At 40.2% G+C, this 20480-nt stretch overlaps 1 protein-coding gene across 1 annotated transcript in view; it reads right to left on the bottom strand.

Annotated features, from left to right (window-relative positions):
- Positions 1 to 3760: 3760 nt before the first annotated feature.
- sf3b3 (splicing factor 3b, subunit 3) overlaps positions 3761 to 20480 on the bottom strand; it is a 28115-nt gene continuing 11395 nt past the window's right edge. The window contains exons 16-27 of the mRNA XM_041939397.1: positions 20331 to 20474; positions 19748 to 19870; positions 19374 to 19528; positions 18926 to 19100; positions 16997 to 17202; positions 15515 to 15671; positions 13222 to 13347; positions 11755 to 11967; positions 10201 to 10299; positions 7038 to 7181; positions 6704 to 6808; positions 3761 to 5073 (exon numbers count right to left, since the gene is read on the bottom strand). Of these exons, the coding sequence (XP_041795331.1) occupies positions 4933 to 5073; positions 6704 to 6808; positions 7038 to 7181; positions 10201 to 10299; positions 11755 to 11967; positions 13222 to 13347; positions 15515 to 15671; positions 16997 to 17202; positions 18926 to 19100; positions 19374 to 19528; positions 19748 to 19870; positions 20331 to 20474 (1788 nt within the window). The 3' untranslated portion in view covers positions 3761 to 4932. The remainder of the gene's footprint in view (positions 5074 to 6703; positions 6809 to 7037; positions 7182 to 10200; positions 10300 to 11754; positions 11968 to 13221; positions 13348 to 15514; positions 15672 to 16996; positions 17203 to 18925; positions 19101 to 19373; positions 19529 to 19747; positions 19871 to 20330; positions 20475 to 20480) is intronic.

The following is a 20480-nucleotide window of genomic DNA, read 5'->3' as shown; positions in this document are numbered from 1 at the left end:
GCAGAATTTCATTTCTAACAAAACATCAAATCTCTTATAAGCTCTTTATATGTTTTGTGTGTAAATTCTTAATTTGGAAAGGAACGAGTTACTTAAGCTGTCACATAAATGTACTGAAGTAAAAAGCACATTTCCCTCTGAGATGTGTTGCAGTCGAAGCAGAAAGTAGCATGGCAAGAAAAGACTCTCAAACGTGTACTTAACACACAGTTCTTAAGTAAATGTGCTAAGTTACAGCCCATCGCTGTGTACTACATCAGCCTGCACATGGGAAAGCACAAAAGGGAGGCATTAGAGTGAGGGAAGGTTATGGTCAAGGGTCACGCTCAGGGGCCAGACGAGGTCCAGACACATCGGCACGTCTCAGTGGGGCACCTCACATGCAAAACCCTGAAACAACATGTTCGTGCCATGCTGTAGTAAACAGAACGCTCCTCTTCCGACAGATCCACGAGGCTGGTGAATGGTTGGATGAATCAGAATCCTGTCACTCTCAAATGTTGCTTGCTGAGTTAATAAGATGTAGAAAATCTGTGCCTGTACTGGTTTTTCTTGCATCGTGTGTGAGTCCTGTTGTAGTCATAAAGACAGCTGTTTGTTTCTTTTCTACTTCATTCACACACATGTGAGACACTTATCACTAATGTTTGCAGTGTCTGTTATTCTCTGAGGCTGTTAATGTGTGTGTTAATGTGTTCACATTCAGCCTGTTGTACAGACACCCTGGGTCTTTACTCTTCGTCAGATCGCTCGTGTGGCATAGTGTTACTACATTTGGCCGACTCTCCCAGTTCTCTGCATTTTCCTCTTGCTGTCTTTGAACATGCCTAATCCTATTTTACCAGTGCTTCAGATCCATTGTCTCCTGCCGCCCTGATTTGGCTGCTACACCCTGATCCTTGTCAGTCTCCAGTGTTCTTTTGGGAGCTTCCAAACCCCTGCCTGCCCTGCCCTGCTGTTTGCCTCTGTTCAGCCCCACTCCATCACTCCAGATTTGCACCACTAATTCATCTTTTAATAAATCGCTCTTGGCCTCTGCTGTGACATAGTTTGCAATTAAAAGCAAGGACCAAAGTAGAACCAAGATTTCACCAACCAAAACTGTGCACAGTAAGCACTGACGCACAGAAACTTTCCAACTTATAGCCAAAATGAAGCTTTTGAACATCTGTAAGAAAGAGCTGCACAGGGAGATGTCGAGGTGGCGGAGGAACGCAGTGTGATATATGACCAACTGTTGTGCCAGAGTCTTTTCCTCAACGTCATCATGACGCAATCCAAAAAGTCCCTTTTAGCACATACAAAAACCGTAATATCAGTCTGTTATACTATAGACTGTTTTTTTGTGTGTGTGTGTGTAATTTAACCTCACACACATCATTGCAGAGCAAAGTCAGTCCAGATCCAACCCCATTCTCACACTGGGATGTGCTGTACAACAATCTGACAGTGCATCTCTTTGAAAAGGCAACTGCTGCAGCCTGTTTCTACACTGAAATCCTCCTGTTCTGAAGTCAAGCTAAACGTGTTTAGTTTAGCGCAGTAGGCCGAACCAGATTGTTGGTTGGAATCATAACTTGTAAATAAGCATGAAGGAAGTAGCTTGAACATTCAAAGTGTACGCAGTGTCATCGACACGCAGTTTAAACATGTCTTTTTATGTGAGGTTAAGAGTGATTCATTTGGTTGGAAACACTTTAAAGCGACACTATGTTATACACATAAGTTTAATAGAACCGCAGCCACTGTGGCCATAAGGAACATTTATGATAAATGCTATACAGGATACAAAGTTGAACAGCAGCACAATTAGAGAAGTGTCAGCACACTGACTGTTATACAGCATTACTTATCTAAAATGATTTTAATTGTTATTTTTTTATTTGACGTCTTTTCTTTGAGCCCTTTTTTTTCTGAAGCACTTGGTGCATGTGATTTCTTTGTTGTAAAGCACTTTGAGCTGTAATTCCTGTATGAAAGTTTTATAAGGGGTATCATTATTATTACAATTTGCTAACGTTTTGACAAGGAATTGCACCCAGCCAATAGCTGATCAGCGATAAATCATTATTGATGTATTTATGTATGACCAAGTATGCAAATTACTGAATATAATGTGAAAGTGTTTTAGGCATGTTTTTTTTTTTTTTTTTTTTTTTTAATGTATTTAACAATTAACTAGTGAATAAAATATAAAACATTTTCTACAAAATGTTCACCAGATGTTTCTTTCCAGTGTCCTGTAGACTTTTCTCCTCAAATTAGGAGCACATGTCCTCTGCATAAAAATTACCACAGGGCACCGTTTTGTTGTCCTTGAGATATTTTAAAAAAACTACCCATGTGGTTATAGTTCTATAAAACTCCACAGTGCCATTGTTCTGAGTGGAAAAGTTTAGTCTGGCCAAGTTTTTTGATTTTCTCCCTCTGCAACAAAATCCATCACATGTGCAGAAGCACTGGATCAGATGTGGGAACCTTGCTGTAGCATTGAGTGTTTCTTATTTAATAACTAATAATAATAACTTTGGCAAATGATTATCTTATTGTGTAAGTTAAACACGCTGCTGACAACAAAGAACCAACTTCAGCACAGTTGGTACATACAAGCCACTGCAGATTGAAATAAAGAGCTGCCAAACTCGTACTCCATGTGGGACTATATTGTGTCCAGCTGTTGAGGGGAAAGAAAAACACACCACACTACCAACAAATTCATGAATACTTCAGCCTGACAGATTTTGACAGATAACATTTCTTTCTTCAGAAACCTTTATTGAACCATATCTATTCTTTCCTGCATATTAAATTAATTATTATTATTATTATTAAACAAGAAGATAAAAATGTCACTGAATATGTGGTATTGGTACTGGCACTTGACTTAAGGAGCTGAATAGGATAACATTCAATGTAATTAGCAGTTATTACTGAATATCTTGTTTTCTTGTTTTTGTTGTATTGATTTTTTTTATTTAAAAACAATAGCTAATTAAAACATCTGACTTAAAATCTGGCCATTTTTTCACCTTCACTAAATGTGGGAAACATGCCTATTCAGCTGCTTGCTGAGAGTTAGATGAGAAGAGGAAGAAGATGTGACTCAAGTTACTGTAAAACAAATGAGATATGATGTAAGCTTTTATAGATACTGGCAAGCAGATTTAGTTAACTTTAAGATAACTGTATCTCCTGGCTCCAGCTTCCTATTGAATAAACAGATATGAGAGTGGTGCCAAAAAGAGAAGACTGAGAAACTCGAGCAGAGTTGGCACATGTGGGCCTTTGGGAACAGACCTAAGTATGGGCAGCTTCGTTAAAAAAAAAAAAAAAAAGTGAAGACATGTCAGCAGTAATGTAACCATAACCTATGCAACCCCCAGCTATAGGCTCATGTGTTAGAAAGCCTCAGAGGTGGAGCTTCCTCACTGAAGCAGCTAAAATGTTTCCCATCTGTCCAGTTTGGCCCATGTATACTGTTGAGTCGGTACAGATTTAACGCATGAATTCGGAGGATGTGGTGTTGTCACCGAATGAGTGAACAAGAAAATGACTGTTCTACCTGTGCGGTCTAAATCATTTGATCAAATTTTAACAATTTAACTGAAAAACAGCATAAATATCATCAATACCCAGAGCCATGGCACTATACCACACAACGTAATATGGACCTCTAATGTGTTAATGGAGACAAATTATTTGGCTGAGAGATGGTTCTCCACACAGTGGCAGGAAATGACATACAAACACATGGTATTATAAAGCACAAAAAACTTTATTTACAAAAACAGACCACTGCCCCCATCCCACAAACCCATAAATTCAGTGACTACTGAGGAATGCTATGTCTGTGCCTGTGGCTGAGGTTGGGAATTTACAGGACTGAGAAGAACAACACCCAGTGCAAACCTTCAGTATTCTTCCACCCACTTATTTAGTCTGAATTCAGCCGTCGTCTAATGCCACAGTATGGCAACACTTCTTGAACTGTGGCCTGAGGCTTGAGTGGGTTAGAGGTCGGCTTCTGTTTATTTCCCTATTGCAAGTAAGCAATATGCTTCTATGAGCTTGGGGTGGACATGTTATCAAATAGACAGGTACACAAGGGGCTAAGAAAGATTTAATAATACCATCTTGGACTATGGTATATGCAAGAGAACAGAATCATCCAATCAATGCACATTTAAAAAAAACCTACAAAAACACATTTCATTTTGCTGAGATCACAGATAGAAGACACAAACTGAAAAACACCTTCTTGCTAAATAACAGACACTAAACATATTAATGTCTTTTACGGATCTTCTGTCCAAGCAGCAACAACATCAATCTCTTCACATCGTGTCCATGTGACTGCTTGGCATGAGCTAAACGTTTTTAAATAAAATGTATTCATTTTTTCACAGAAGACGACAGATGGTTTGGGTTCAGTGTGTATGTGCTCTGTGGATGCAGATGACAGTGCAGTTGGTCTTTACGCTGTCGGGTGTGTGTCAATTCTGTTCACACAGCGGTGTTTGTGTGACAGTGCTGTTCACACAGCTGTACGTGTGAATGGAGGAAACTCTGGGAACAAAATCTAGAAATGTAAGAGGGCTGCAGACCGAGGCTTCCTGTCATGATTACACATAATGGTGTGTGTGTGTGTGTGTGTGTGTGTGTGTTGTAAGTACAGTTGACACAGCCATGTGGGTGAATGTTCACACACTTTGCTGAGTGCAGGTATTTGTTTTGGAATAGGTGCAGATGAGTTGCATCCTAATTGAACAATGTATGAGAATGCATGTGACAGCTTGCAGTATGTCTCCATGTTTGTCTGTTCACAGTCAGTCATATAACAAAGCATATATGTCTGTGAATGTGTGCCCAAAGGGACATACTGTGGCACAGCAGGATTTGTGTGTGCAATGGCAACCTATGAAGGTGTACAATTTAGAAGGCGTAGCGAGTACGAATGTCCTCCAGTTTCTTAGAGACCTCGGGTGGCGTTCTGTCCAGCTCTTCTGCCACACTCTTCTGCTTGTGAGGGTCCATACTATTAAACTGCTCGCAGAGATCTCCGTCAATCACATTCTGGAGAGAAAAACAGAGAAGACAGAGAGGAGGACTCAGAACATGCAGGTTTCTAATTGTCCATGTTGCTGAAATGCACATCTGAAAGAGATGAACAGACATGTAGAAAGAACACAGTGCCATACAAAAGTTTGGGTGGCCCTTCTTAAAATTTCTGTGAATATCTGAGTGAGTAAGAGATTACCTGATTTCCAATCAGCCTAAACTTAAAGATGACACATTTCTTTAATATTTTCAGGGAAATGCTCTTATTTCCATCTTTTACAGTTTTAAAATAACTGAACTACATAAAATGGAAAAGGGTCAAAAAGAAAGAGTTTGGGCACCCAGCATGGTCAGTAATAGCCCCTCTGGTAAGGACCACAGCTTGTAAAGACTTTTGTAGCCAGCTTTCAGTTCTTGTTTGGGGGATTTTTCCATTTCCTTCTTGTAAAAGGCTTCTAGTTCTGTGAGATTCTTGGGCAATTTGCATGCACTGTTTATTTGAGGTCTATTCACAGATTTTCAATGATGTTTAGGTTAGGGGACTGTGAGGGCCATGGCAAAACCTTCAGCTTGCGCCTCTTGAGGTAATCCATTGTGGATTTTGAGGTGTGTTTAGGACCATTACCCTGCTGTAGAAGCCATCCTATTTTCGTCTTTGCTTCCAGAATTTGCTGCTATGTAACTAAATCCATTCTTCCCTCTACCAGGGAAATGTTCCTTTTGCCACTGGCTGCGACAAGCCCAAAGCATGATCGATCCGCCCCTGTGCTTGACAGTTGGAGAGGTGTTCTCTTCATGAAATGCTGCACCCTTTATTCTCCAAACGTACCTATGCTCATTGTGTCCAGAAAGTTCTATTTCAACTTCATCAGTGTTTCCAAAATGCATCAGATTTGTTTAGAAGATCCTTTGCAAACTTCTGATGGTGAATTTTGTGGTGAGGATGCAGGAAAAGATCTTCTTCTAATGACTGTTCCATGAACGTCATATTTGTGCACTGCACAGTAGAAACACCACCACTCCAGAGTCTGCTAAATCTTCCTAAGGTCTTTTGCAGTCAAACAGGGGGATTTGATTTGCCTTTCTAGAAGTCCTACAAGCAGTTCTCTCTGAAAGTTTTCTTGGTCTTTCAGACCTCAACTTGAGCTCCACTGTTCCTGTTAACTGACTATTCTTCATTATATTACAAACTGAAGAAACAACTACATGAAAACACTTTGCTATCCATCGTTAGCATTGTCCTGCTTTGTGGGCATCATTTATTTTAATTTTCAGAGTGCTAGGCAGCTGCTTAGAGGAGCTCATGGCTGCTGATTGTTGGGAGAAGGTTTGACGAGTCAGAGTCTCAATTAAGTTCTTAAATTTGCATCACCTGGCCTTTCCTAATGGGGAGTGAGAACAAACCTTTGCTAGCTAACTAAGGTCAGAGATGGTGCCGAACCTTATGCATGGTGCTGCTTTCCTTTTCATTCTAAAATAGTACAAAATCAAAATAATTGACTAATCTTGCTTAAAATGTTGAAAAGAATGTTTCATTGTTAACTTTATGACCTTTGGAAATTAGTCCAGCTACTTCTCACCTAATTAATCATAATAACACATTTTAACCAAACTTTGGCATATTACTGAACCAACAGATACCAACCTTGACTGGGAAGTAGTAGGATCTAAAGCTGAGATGGTCTCTGCCACACAGTGGAGGGAACTCAGAGCGCATATGCATCTCTAAATGCTGGAAGAAGTCATGGTCCTGGACAAAAAGACAAAGTTTAGAGGTCTTATAAAAAGAAGAGTAAGTGAAATGGGAGACCACACAAAGGGCAATAAAAAGTACAATGGGACAAATAAGGTTGAGAAAACATGTTTTGTTTAATCAAATGTATGACTGAATGGAGCAAAGACAAAAAGTGAGTGTTTTGAGGGCCACAGTGACGCTTTAGCCTTGTCTGGCGTGAGGTGTGTGGATGTTTGTGTAACACCTCATGTGAGGTGAATGGGACCAGTATGCCGATGCCTCCAGACAGAGTGGTGTAGACCAATGACTCGGAACCTCCAGGGATCAGAGTGGTTTTCTGTAGAGATAACACCGTCTCTCCTACATGGTAGTTCACAACCACCTCAGCCTGGAGAGACAATGGGGGGAGGAAAAAGACAGTTGTGTAATTGCTGACTGGCAGGACTCACCTGTTCCCCCCTCTGAGTGGTTCTTGAACAGCAGAGAATAATATCTAAATGCCTTAAAATTAGGTCACTTGTGCTCTTGGTGAAATAATTCTGCTATTTTTGTGACAGGAGAATATTAACAAAATTTAGGGGTGTAATGTGGTTATCGTCTATTTTAATTATTAACTTGGTGGTGGAGCTGATTTCGATTACCTCTTGACTTCCTGTCAGTGTTTATGACTACAGCTGGTAACTTCCACCCACAGAAAGGAGCTCATGTTAACATATGAGAAAACAGATCATACAACCCTGATTCCTAAAATGAATAAAATGTAAATAAAAACAGAATGAAATCTTTTTGACCTATATTTACAGTGCAAAGACAAGAAATTTAATATTCAAACTGAAACTTTGTTTTTAAATAGAAATATATGCACTACTGTAAATATACACTCAATCTGAATTTGATGTCTACAACACATTTCAAACAAGTTTGGGGGTTTGAATTGGATATGAAAGTGGACCCCTCCAAAGGCTCAGTCGTTTTCACTTTGTGAAAAGCTGCAGGTGAATGGTCCAACAGTTCAATCACAACATTCCTCGACATGCAACTGCAAGGAATTTAGGGTTTTCGCCATCTGCTATCCATAATTTCACAACACTACTGCTTGTAAAAACAATTTGTAGCTGTTACAAATGCAAGTGAAGACTCTACCACACAAAGCGAAAGGCACATATCAACAACATTCAGAAACGCAGCCGACTTCCTTGGGCTCGCACTCATCTGAGCTGGACTGATGCAAAGTGGAAAAGTGTGCCGCTTTCATGGATGTCATACCCATTGCATGGGTAACTTGCACATCTGAAGACACTATTACCGCTAAAAATTCAGACTGAGTGTATATTTACAAAAAACAACAGCTTATCAGTTTGAACATTAAGCATCTTGTCTTTGTTTTGGATTAAAATGGATGTAGTTATATATAGGTTGAAAAGAAATTTCAAATCATTACTCAGTGTCCGAAGCCATTCCAGGCCAAAAGATTTTCCGTCCTGACAACAGAATGTAAATGCTAAGTACATTAACAGTAGACCCTGAAACAAGGTCAGACAGAAGACATTTACTGTCATCCACTGCTTAGAGGAAATTGGTTCAGATGGTCAGATCTAATCCAATAACCATCAAAAAATGCTTTGCCATCAATTAGAGGCAATAATCAGGATATGCCTGGGATACAAAGGCAGCATTGGGAAGCAATAAAACCTCGGTATTTAGTCTGAGCCAACTGCATACAGGATATACATGACACTGATGCCATGAGACCAAAATAGCAGAGGCCCAATGAAATAAACTCTGTGCCCCAGGCCAAACTAAGCTGGACATGTGCAGCATACAGCTTCTCTCTGATGGGAAACTACAGGTCTGAAAGAGACCACCAACAATGTCTCCTGAGATGGAATATATGAGCCCTTCTCACAATGGTGTCAGTACTTTGAAATGAATCATTTCTGAAAAAAACAAACAAACAAACAAAAAATTGCATGCTGTAAGAGTCTATAGCCAAGCTAGCATCTCTGTGAGGCTGCTGTTAGACACAGCAGTGTTTTTAAGCTAAATGCTAATGGGCAACATGCAGACTGTAAGTGCTGGTGGGGGGGTCGACCTTTTAATTAGTGCATAATCCACTTTACGTCTTGAACCACAACCGCCCCAGTGTAGCTCAGGTAGCCGATGCTGACTGTCATGGCAAGACACAATGATTGTAGGGCCCTGTCAAGATTTTATAATTTAGACACAAAGATGAAATTTTATATCTTTTGTTGTGAGAGATTTATCCCAAAAGGAACCTTTTTGTTGCTTGAAAAGTAGTTCCGTGTACTGAAAGTTGTGGGTACTTTGGGTGGAAATGGGGCTTATATGAAATTTAGAGCTAAGACAGTCCATCCTTTCATTTTGCTCAAAAGACTGCTGTGTCCCTGACATTGATCTTTTGAGGTACCTTAATTAAATCAAAGTGGAATGCATTTAATTTAATGTAAGAGAGCCAAACCATGTATGGATAATTAAATTCATCCAAGCGAACGCACACACGCACACGCACACGCACACACACCAACATTTTGGATAAGGTTACGTAAATTCAGGCATCCGCGACCATATCTAAAAACAGACACAGTACATTTCCAAACTTGAAAAACTAAATTCTCAATCAATGTGCAGAGAGGCAGAAATAGCTGACAAACACTGTGTCACAAAGACAGCTGGGACCAAGTCATTATGTCTAAATTGGAGGGACTTTCCCAGTCTGCTACCTAAACAGTTCTTGACCAGAATTTAAATATGGGATGAGTGATACTCTGCGTGTTTCTCCAATCTGCGTGTGTGCATATGTGTTTCTACACATTTGCATTTCTGAGAAGGTTGAACTTGTGGTTGACAGTGTTATACAGTGTGTGTGTGTGTGTGTGTGTGTGCGTGTGCGTGTGCATAGCGTCTGTGCATGTTAGTGGTTAAAGGTCAGAACAGTGGAAGAAGCAGATTAGTGAATCAGACCAGTGTCCAGCACAGGCCTGACAATTTAGCCATAGCAGGAGCTAGACTGGATCATTTAAACTTGCCTAGCCTCGCACTATTTCTGTTACGTAATCTGCTTTGTAATCAATGTGCCCTTACTTTTTCATCTATACTGATTTTGATGGTAATTTCCAAATTTTAGGTCCAAATCCTCGCCCAGACAAAACATGGTAAGGCAGCTTGTTCAGTCAGGCTTATGTAAAGTTGAAGACCTCTGCAACATCTGCTGGCATAACCAGTGACAGAAACAGCAAAAATCTTCCATTTGCCTTCAATTCATGGTATAATCGTGATGACATATGCTGACAGACAAACAAAAAGGATCAATCAAGATAAATGCAACAGTGACAGTGACTCTTTCAGAAGCCTTATAGGTCGAATGGTTTGTAGAAAGATGAGTTTACCTTCTGTGATGCTCCATTAAGAAGGCCTCTGTCCCATAAAGCTTTGTTCCCTGTGGGGTCTTCATCCACATCATCACTGGTGTTGGGGGGCAGACGCACCTGAGAATATAAAATACAAAATGAGGAAATGTATTTCTTTAGCTTGTCAGTCCTGCTGTGCTCCAGACATTTGTTTTGTCATGATCACCACATTGATGTTTTTGAGTTGAATTCCACGAAGAGGCCACTGTGACTGATCTGACGCATCATGTGCTGTATATTTCATACTGCAGGGTGTTCTTTCTCTACCCTTGAATACAAGTCAGATATCCAGTATAACGCAAAAGTTTGGGTGGCCTTGGTCACAATTTCTGTTACTGTGAATAGCTAAGTGATTTCCAAACAGCATAAAGCTAAAGATGACACATTTCTTTAATACTTTAAGCAATATTGCTTTTTTATTTCCGTTTCAAATAATTTTCTTTCGGTTTCAAATAACAAAACAGGAAAAGTGCCTCTTGGGGTAGTCCATTGTCGATTTTGAGGTGTGTTTTGATCACTACCCCGTTGTAGAAGCCATCCTCTTTTCATTTTCAGCCTTTTAGACAGATGGTGTGACATTCTACCAGAATCTGCTGGTATTTAATTCAGTGACAGTGTTCCCCAAGCCACTGGCTGCAACACAAGTCCAAAGCATGATCATGATCATCAGTGCTCAGCAGCTGCTTAGAGGAGCCCATGGCTGCTGATGTTCAGACAGGGTGTGGAGTCTCACAGTATTTATAAAACTTTTTCCTTCGCCTCCCTTTTGGCTCGACGAGCAATTCTGCTCAGGTGGAAGGATACCTCCCCTCCCACTCATGAACAATGGTTAGAGGACATCATGTCCTGCCTTAAATTGGAGAAATTTAGATACTCACTTCAACAATCTAATAAGAAGTTCCAGAAGACATGGGGTCCCTTTCTAGAAGCATTCCAGAACCTGTAATGACTTGGCCCTTGAATACAGCTCAACTTTTTACACTTTTTACTCTCTGATTACATATGGTAATACAGTGATCTGATACAGTGACTAGTGAACTGGCAGTGACAGGGGAGGGATTTATTTATTGTTATTTTATTCTTATATATGTTATTTGTGCATGCCGTGATTGATGTACACCTTGATTCATTTTCTGTCTTTGTAACACCTATGTAGTGCTGCACATTTATTATATTGACAAAACTTCAATAAAAAAGATCTTGAATTAAAACTTTTACATTTGCATCACCTGGCCGTTCCTAATGATGATTGTGAACAAGCCATAAACCTAACAAGCTGATTAAGGTCTGAGATCTTTAAAGCTATCTGAATGCTCAAATCTCTTGCCCAAACTTTTGTATAGTGCTCCTTTCCTTGTAATTGCACATTAAAAATTATTCACCAATCTTACTTAAAATGTTGACAAGAATGTTGAAAAGAGTCGATCTTCTACTCACTGAACTATTCATGGTAGCAGTAATTCTGATCAGAGGTACTCAAACTTTTTCATCCCACTATACACAAATCCAGCGCGTCACTGTCCCCATACTTACGATGCTGATGTTCCCAAACTTGTCAGCAGAGGCCATGGTGTCGTAGTCCAGCAGACAGGCGGTGGTCACCCAGCGGGGATATGTGTCATCAGCGAAGATGATGAGCTGGTTCTCATTGCGTCTGTATCGAACCCAGAACAGGCTCTCCTGAACGTCAGTCACAATCACACGCTGGCCGATGGTATGGATGCCAGTCACCAGGTTGGGAACGTGCTAAAGAGGAGAGCAATAAAGTACACTCATTAAAATACACTCAAAACACACAACATGTATACTGTGGAGGAAATACTCCTTTACTGATGTGATGTAGCACTGCTACTCGGTGTGCAGCACTGTTTATTAAAATAAAACATCATTCAGACTCATATAATAAATTGAATGGAAATAATTAATCATTTCTTGTGCGGCCTGGTAATTGACCCACGCACCGGTATCGGGACTGGGGTTGGGGGACCACTGGTCTACAATACAACAGCTGGACAGAAAGAGTACTGTAATTTGCAACCCGCGGCTCCGGAGCTGCATGTGGCTCTTTCATCCCTCTGATAATTAATGAGTATTTAATTAAAATTTTAGTATGTTTGTTTTTAAACCAAACATCGTGCACGCCTCACAGATGACAGCTTACGATCCTGTGTAAAGACGAAAGTGACGGCATACAGCCCTGATGTGCAGATACTGTGTGTTGAGGCTCAGCAGCAGAAATCACATTAACCAAGTATGATAAATATTTCAGTTGCCTATTATTTTGCATATATTCATACCTTTTCATTGTTCAGTGAAATAGTCCTTTTATTATTCAGGTTGACAGTTGACTGCACGCGCCAGTAAAAGGATGACGGTAAACGGAGAGAGGATGGCATTTTTAGTTTGCTGCCGGTGGATAATTTAAGTTCAGTGTTTTTTTTTGTTTTTTTTTTCATAAATTCAAGAAGGACTCAAATAGACATTGAGTATTTTACTTGGAAGTAATCTTTAGCCTAAGGCTATATGTGGTGTTATTTCATTTAAAATTTGGGGGGGGGGGGGGGGGTGGGGTTGTGGCTCCCAGTGTTTTCTTTACCGTGGGAAATGGGTCCAAATGGCTCTTTAAGTCGTAAAGGTTGCCGACCCCTGAACTAGAGCTTTATAGGTTCTCTGTGCAGTTTTTAATTGTGAAAATTGCACGGCAGTCTTTTTTTAACAGCATGTGTTCACTGTCAGCTGTTGATTTGCAGTAGCACACTTTTACTGCACGCTGGTGCATACACACAAAACCAGATAGAAAATGACACAGAAACCCACTGAAAACCCATCAAAACATTGTTCTTCAGCACCACTTGCAACTCTAAAGTGTATATTTTGGCAAGTGTCAATGATATAACTACTAATTCCTAAATTGTGTCACACACAATGTGACTGTCTAACAAATTCACATTAACAGTTTATACATTAGGTGCATAGATGCGCATGATTTGCGCTGTCTACCTTATTTTCACACTTGCGAAGCAGCTTCTTTTTGCCCAGGTCATAGATTCTCAGCAGTTTTCCAACTCCCACCAGGACTCGTCCCTGGAATGGTGCAATGGCCAGAGGGACATCCTCTACCGGGGTCTGCCAAACAAAACACAAAGAATTAATAAGCGGCAGCTAATGAAAAAGTCATTTCCTCTTACAAACATTAGGAAGCATTTTGGTCAATTATATTTCCCAAATATGGTCACATGTCAAAATGTGTGATGTCCTTGCTTTTTATCAAAAGTGATCAGAAGCTCATTCAAGTCAGCACTTGTTTTTCTATGGCCTCAAAATATGATGCTGTACCTTTAAGGATAACTGTTCTGCTAAGTCCTACAATCCTGAACATGAATCCTGTCACAGAACTGCAAACCAGAAAGGATGGTATGTTTGAAAAAAGATGTGTAGCTGCTCCAGTACAACTCACTCTAGGCTAGAGGGTTTTTTGGACTGCTGCATTAACCTCTTAGAGTAAGTCTGTGTAGAAGAAGTGTAGAAGTGTAGAAGAAGATGACATTCTTCAGGACTGCAACATTAAATTTAGACCTTGCTTGATCATTTTCTGAGTCATCTTTGAGGGGTCTGAAAAACGGCTCTTCCATTGTGGTTCCAAAATGGTGTGCCAAAAGGCAAGTGTGCTTGGGATTTTGTGACAACCACACATTATTATTGCAATATACAACTCGGGGCAAAACATAACCCTTGTCTCAAGAGTCTGTGCCGAGACAGGAGGAGGAATAATCTGGTGGATGTGTGGATTTCCCAGTCTTTGTGGGTATTTCCGGTATAACCTGGAGTTGACTTCTGAGCTGTCTCTTTTTGTGGTTGTGAGCTGGATTGGAACTGAACTGTTTTGGGGTTGTGGGGAGAAGAAAATGGAGTCTTTACCAAAGGGATTGAACTCTAGGATTGTGGGATGAGTCACACAGACAGACACTTTTTTTTGCCTCTCCCTCTTTTCAGCTCCATTACCTAATTTTTTGTTTTGTGACGTGTCTGGTTTGAAAGGGCGTGTTGCTGATTTCATGTAATTTTACAAATTTTCAAAAGAATTATTTTCTTAATAACTATTTCATGAGTAATACAGTTGTTTAAAACATTTCTGGAGCGATAACAGTGACATGTTATAGGGGCTATTTTGTAGGGACATGAACGCAGGTGCCTTTAGATTTTGCTTGCCCTTTGGTGTGCCTTGGGGACAAAAAGTTTGAAAACAACTGTTCTCATCCAATTGAAGTTATTATCAATAAGTCAACAGATCAGATCAGATCTCATGAGGTATGTTGTTGAAACAAATATCTACAAGTAACCACAGTGTCTTACTGGCAATGTTGATGTTGTAATGTGCGCTCAAAATCCTATGAACAGCAGTACGCTCATGACAGGCTTTGTGGTCAGATGATGGTCTGCAGTTTAAACATGTTATCCCAAGTATGTCAACTTGAATATGTATAATCTGTCTTCCACCTGGGTATCCACATGCATGTGCATCAGTTAAAATGTATCTAGACCAGATAGACTCATCTAAAATATCTGATCTGCGTAAGTGGTTGGGAAACTCCTGAAAAGAAGTGGCTGACACCACTGTGCAATACAAAACTCATGACTCACTTCCCTTCAATTCCACATCAGGTAACAAACGCATGTGGGCTGATTCACCCTGATGGCCTCCACCCTGCTTGAGTTTCTGGGGAATTGCCCAGGGACCAATGCTTGGCGCCAGCAGCAGTAACATATGTGCTGTCATTTTCAATAACAGAGCAGCTTTCCCACACAATTGACACCCTTTGCCCCAAACTAAATGTGATGTGACCCCATTTCCCCCAAAGAAAAATGTATATGGAGGTGTCAAAGACAGTCTACATTTCATTTTCACTTTGTTGCACCAGGCTTTTTTTTGTTTTGTTTTTTTCTTGCTTAGTCTGGCTTTAATTTCAGAGCTGTAAATTGCCTTTGAAACCCGACTTAGCTGAATTTACCCAGCTGCAGGTCTGTAGTTCTAGTCAAATCTGCATCACCTATTAGCACTAAAAGCAACAGCAGCTGCATTTTGGACCTGCACAATGTGTAAACATGTTGGTCTCGCCACATAAAGGAGGAGAAAAAACAGCACTTGCAATTTCTTGAACTTGCATCATGTGTTGCATAGTTCCAGTCCAGTTCCTTAAAGTGCTTTGCATATGAAAATAAATATCCAAGGAAAATAGAAAAAAAAGCAATCTAAATAACATTTCATTTAAGTAAAGTTACGTTTCATATCCACCTTGTGCACAAACTCCAGCTTCTCCGCTCCACCGATGAGCCGATAGGTGTAGATAAAGCCGCCGCCCACTGATCTGGGGTTGAGAATCATGTCTCTGGCAACGCCGACAAGAACATACCAATCATCTCCTGTGTTGGGGAAGCGACACACTGCAACACTGAAAAATATGAAAAATGGGAAAAGGGAAAGGAAAGAGATGTGAGATATGGGATCATGTGTCAAGAGTTCAACAAGATAAAAAATGAACAACAAATGATAAAGGATGTCCTACACAGAAATAAAACTACAGCAACTTTTCCTCAAAGCACCCATCCCACTACACATGATGCATCTGAGGCTGCTGCAGGAGAAGCAAAATTACAGTATATACGACCATATCTATGCAAGTTGCCTGCTTAGTAACCATGCATAGACCATAGAGACTCTTGCAAAAAGGAAGGGAAATATAAAACTACCTGGGTTAACTGAGAAATACACACTGTTGACCATACATGTATAAGTCTATGTTACATATACAAATACACCGTTTGTTATCTATGGCCCTGATGCTTATTAGTGTTTCCTATGGATTCCACTTGCTTTTTGAAAGTGGAAAACACATATCAGTATAACTAGTGGGTGACTAATTACCAAATACTTAACAACTGTCCTGATTTAAAAATATGTTATAAGTAATAATATTATTTAAATACAACTGAACTTGTTGAAAATGTTTAGGCTTAAGAGCTTTAAATACATAGACAGACTGGTCTAAGTAATTCAAACAAATAAAACTGGTAACATGAGGAAAATACAGACAAAGGCTAAAAAAAAACATGATTAAAAGACTAAAGGGTTTGCTATCTAACCATTAATACAAGTCAAACCAAAAGCTTCACCATTTCTGTTGTAACTTTGTTTACTTGCTGTCGGAACAAAGAGGCAGTTACTGCAGGAAAGAAAGATGATAATCCAACACTATTAAACAATTTCTCCTTCTTAAAAACAGAGACAAAACTAATTATCTCTGCTGAATTGTGCAATCAATCACTGCAGAAAAGAAAATGTGACATTTTAAAGGTTCCTCTGTTCTGTTTTGGCAGCACACAAAATTTCTCTATGGCAGCTGTCGGTTCCATTCAGTTAGTTAGGGAACACACTACACAGATTTTGTGAGACACTGGGAGTTCTGGAGGCCGACTGTCAATGTGAAGGGTGTGATAACCAGGAAACAGTCAGGGGTCAGACTCTGGACTAGATAACCTCAATTTGTCACTGATCCTTTCCAATTCCAGCTCATCATTCCACTCTATTCAATTCTCTTCCTTCCCATTCATGAATCCTTTCCTCACTTAAAGTTTCACTACAACCATGCAAGCACCCCCACTCACTAAAGAGAAAGCTTACACTTAAAGCTTATGTTACAGAATAATCATACCATTCCAACAACTTCTTTTCCATCCCTCATAAGGATGCATGTGGACTCGACCAGAACCTGCTCACCTGAATGCAGCTTCGTTCTGTTCCAGCTGCACCTGGTCCAGTGTTGAACCCTGTATAGGGTTGACAAGACGCACCAGTGAGGCCCACTGTCCTGCTCCAGCTTTAGGTGCACCGAAAATGGCCTCTGGGAGATTCTCGTTGAGGAAGGCAGCAGCCATCTCAGCAGCCAGTTCTCGTTCATCCTCGCCAGCAGCCTCCACCATCTCCTGCAGAAGAAAGGGCAACAAAGAACAAAGCAGGTCAGCTGCAGGGATACCACAGCATTTTGAGCCATTTTTCCCCATTGCCAAGTGGCTGACACATTCAACGGGACTGCCACCAATACAGAGAGTGGTTTCACATCTTCGTGGAGGCTCTGAGAGAGTTGTAATGTTGTGGCGTTATCAACTTTGTAAATTCAAGTTTCATGTTTTTTAATCAACATAATACACCAAACTTTTCACCTGATTCCACCTCATTCACATCGTTTTATTTAGCTTGCAGCGATGGTGCCCTCTGATTACAGGGGACTCTTCCCTGCTGATATGAAACAATTCGTTGATCAATAGAAAATTCATCTGCAACTATTTTGATTCATTTCTCAAGTACAAATGACATTTACTGGTTTCAGCTAGTCAAATGACCTGTCAAATTTCTCTGTTGTTTTAACTGAAGATTTTTGGGTCTGTCAGTTTAAAAAGACGACACTCTATCCTCTGAGAAACTGTGATGCCCATTTTTTCACTAATCAGAAAATGAACAGCAGATTAATCAATAACGGAAATAATTGTTAATTGCAGCCCTAATGTTTACGCATGCTATCAAGTGACAACTTGCAAATGGCCTCATCTGGGCCAAATCTGACTCATTTGAGTTGCAAAAATTATTCGAAAATCTGAAAAGTTCCTACACTGTGTTTCATCAAAACTTCAGCATATTTCACTAATATCCTGTAGCTATAGCAATATAAGGCCAAATTCAATTTAACTGATTTCCTTGAAAATGAATTTGCCATCTATTGTAAGAGGGAGGTATGGCAGTTTCATCACCATCAGCAGATGCTGTTCATTTGTGTGACAAATGTTTTAGCATATTAAGATTAACATACTTTACTATGACTGCGATAATATGCAAGTAGAGGGCTATGTATATACTCATAGAACTGGAGCTGATCCCTCTAACTACTATTTTCCTCGACTCTGGAAATACAAAGATGTGTAAGGTAACATTATAAGCAACACACACCATTTTCTCTGTTGTTGACTCCAAGAACCAACACAAAAGTCTCCATCTACTCCCACCATCTGAGGAAGTGTCCCCACAACAGCTGGAAAACTCTCTCCCTATTTGTGTGCGCTAATCACTTTACTCATTTGAAGCCTATTAAGGCCTATCAGGAGTGTAAATAACTGCCGGTCCTCGAAAGGCCACTTGAGGCTGGATTCGAAAGTGAGTCTGTCCTAACTGACCCCTATATTAAAATACACAACGTTACAGCAGAAATAAACATGTTTACAGCCAGCTATTAAAAAAAAGGGTTTCATTCTCTATAGTGAATTTCCCCAACTGTACAGGGAATTAATTTTTATGTAGCTTACTTGTTTAGGTCTGCATAATTATAGGCATAGCTGGTGTGAGACACAGGTAGCTGCTAGGTTTTATTAACTGGGCTTCATTTGGCCCACATGAGCTTCACCTACGCTCCACCTCTTTCTCTTACTTTTTGGATTAGCTGGGAGTTTGGCAGAGTCAGGGACTGCCCAGATAGCAACAACAGGCCATTGTCACTGTCCTTCACACTACGGACACTTTGTCCATTGTTTTATACAGTTTATGTGACAGATCATCTTGCTGTGCTAATGAATATATTATTGTCAGGGACCAGGAGCAGATTTTAGCTTTGCCTATAGGATCTTTACACCAACATCTCATTGACAGTGCATTTCATACCTCAGCCATCTGTTGCTTTCTTTGAGCTTTGGTTGCCTCAGTGTAGGCATTGTGGTCAGTCTCGATCAAAATGAGGTTGTTGGTCTCCGGATGGATTACAAATTTCCTGGGAGTGTACTGCAGAGGAAAGGCCACCTGATTGAAGACAGCTCCTAATTTCTCCAAAGCCAAGATTCTGCCATACAGATAGTGAGAAGAGACATAGGAGGCACAGTTACAAATCATTTTTAACTTGAGTGGTACAGATGATGGATTTTGTGCCTCAGTGGAGAGCTGTCTGTATGTCCTGCCACAGACACTTCATTTACAGGTCAGTCTAGGATATCTGTACAAATAACTGTCTCAGGGCTGAATAATGAAGCATTTTCATTCTTTATGTGAGACTTCTTATGACCTTCCAAAAACTCTTCAAAACTTTCAAATTAACAAGACAAAAGAGCTGCCGCACCTCAGTGTGTTGGTGGAAATGGCCACTATGCCTTCAGGGCACTGCTCGGAGGCGAAGCCAGAGGCGTACTCCAGAGTCTCATATGACAGTGGGGTCAGATGGAAGCGAGACTGGTAAGAGTAGCTGAGCCAAGAGCGACTGGACATTGCCAGAACCTGTCAATTAGAAGAGATACAGACAGTTGATGAGAGCTTAGAGCTTAAAGCTTTAAGATTCCTCACTCTGATCAACAGCCAAAAGACATTCAATTTATTAAAATTAAAATACTCATATGAAAGCAAACAAATGTATCATTTTGTAATAAGTTGGAGTTATATTAGCATTGTTCGTATCTTTTTGTATATTGATTATAAGTACGTGTTTGAGCCACATACAGCTTCTTGTCCCTGCATCCTGACTCTGAAGAGTTTGACAGGCCGTGACCCCAGGTAGCGTGTTCTGGTATCTGACAGGTCACCTGTCACTGGGTCCAGCACAGTTCTCAGCAGCACACCGTTCTGAGAAAGGGGATCAATCAAACATTTACACTCACACGTATACACATACGCACACGATCTAAATGTAGCATCCCGATAAACTGTCACATTAGCCCTCAAAAACTGTAACCAGACAATAACCTTTTTACGTTTATCAATGACAGCCCATAATATCAATTCATAATTACTAATTAAAACTTTACATCTCTTGGTTGGACTTCTGGTAAGGTATCACAGGTTGTCCCAGACATTCTTGGCCATAATATTCTTCAGATTCACTGATATGACCAAGCATACTGTTTTATGTTTCTTTACTTGTAATTCATGGCATATACAAAACGTCATATTCAGAGTTGTATTCTTGAATCTACCACTTAGCACAAGATCAATCTGAGCCACTGCAAACATATACAGTAAATTTACAGGTTACATGTTTAAAAGCAACATTTCTGGAATGACTTTGGTGAGTAAGAAAGAACACCTGAAGACCAATGTTAAGGTAAAGGAAGCCGATGGTTCCCTTTTCTCCAAGGTCATCCTGTTTCTCAACCCCTCCCATCTCGACAATACACAGACTCTCTGGCTGGGCTGGAAGAGCCTGCATACTCAATGGCTGTAGGCAGTCCTGAAC

Source organism: Chelmon rostratus, chromosome 6, assembly GCF_017976325.1.
Source record: "Chelmon rostratus isolate fCheRos1 chromosome 6, fCheRos1.pri, whole genome shotgun sequence".
Taxonomy (NCBI): domain Eukaryota; kingdom Metazoa; phylum Chordata; class Actinopteri; order Chaetodontiformes; family Chaetodontidae; genus Chelmon; species Chelmon rostratus.
The sequence above is the reverse complement of the archived record's forward strand: the minus strand, read 5'-3'. Positions and strand labels throughout refer to the sequence as shown.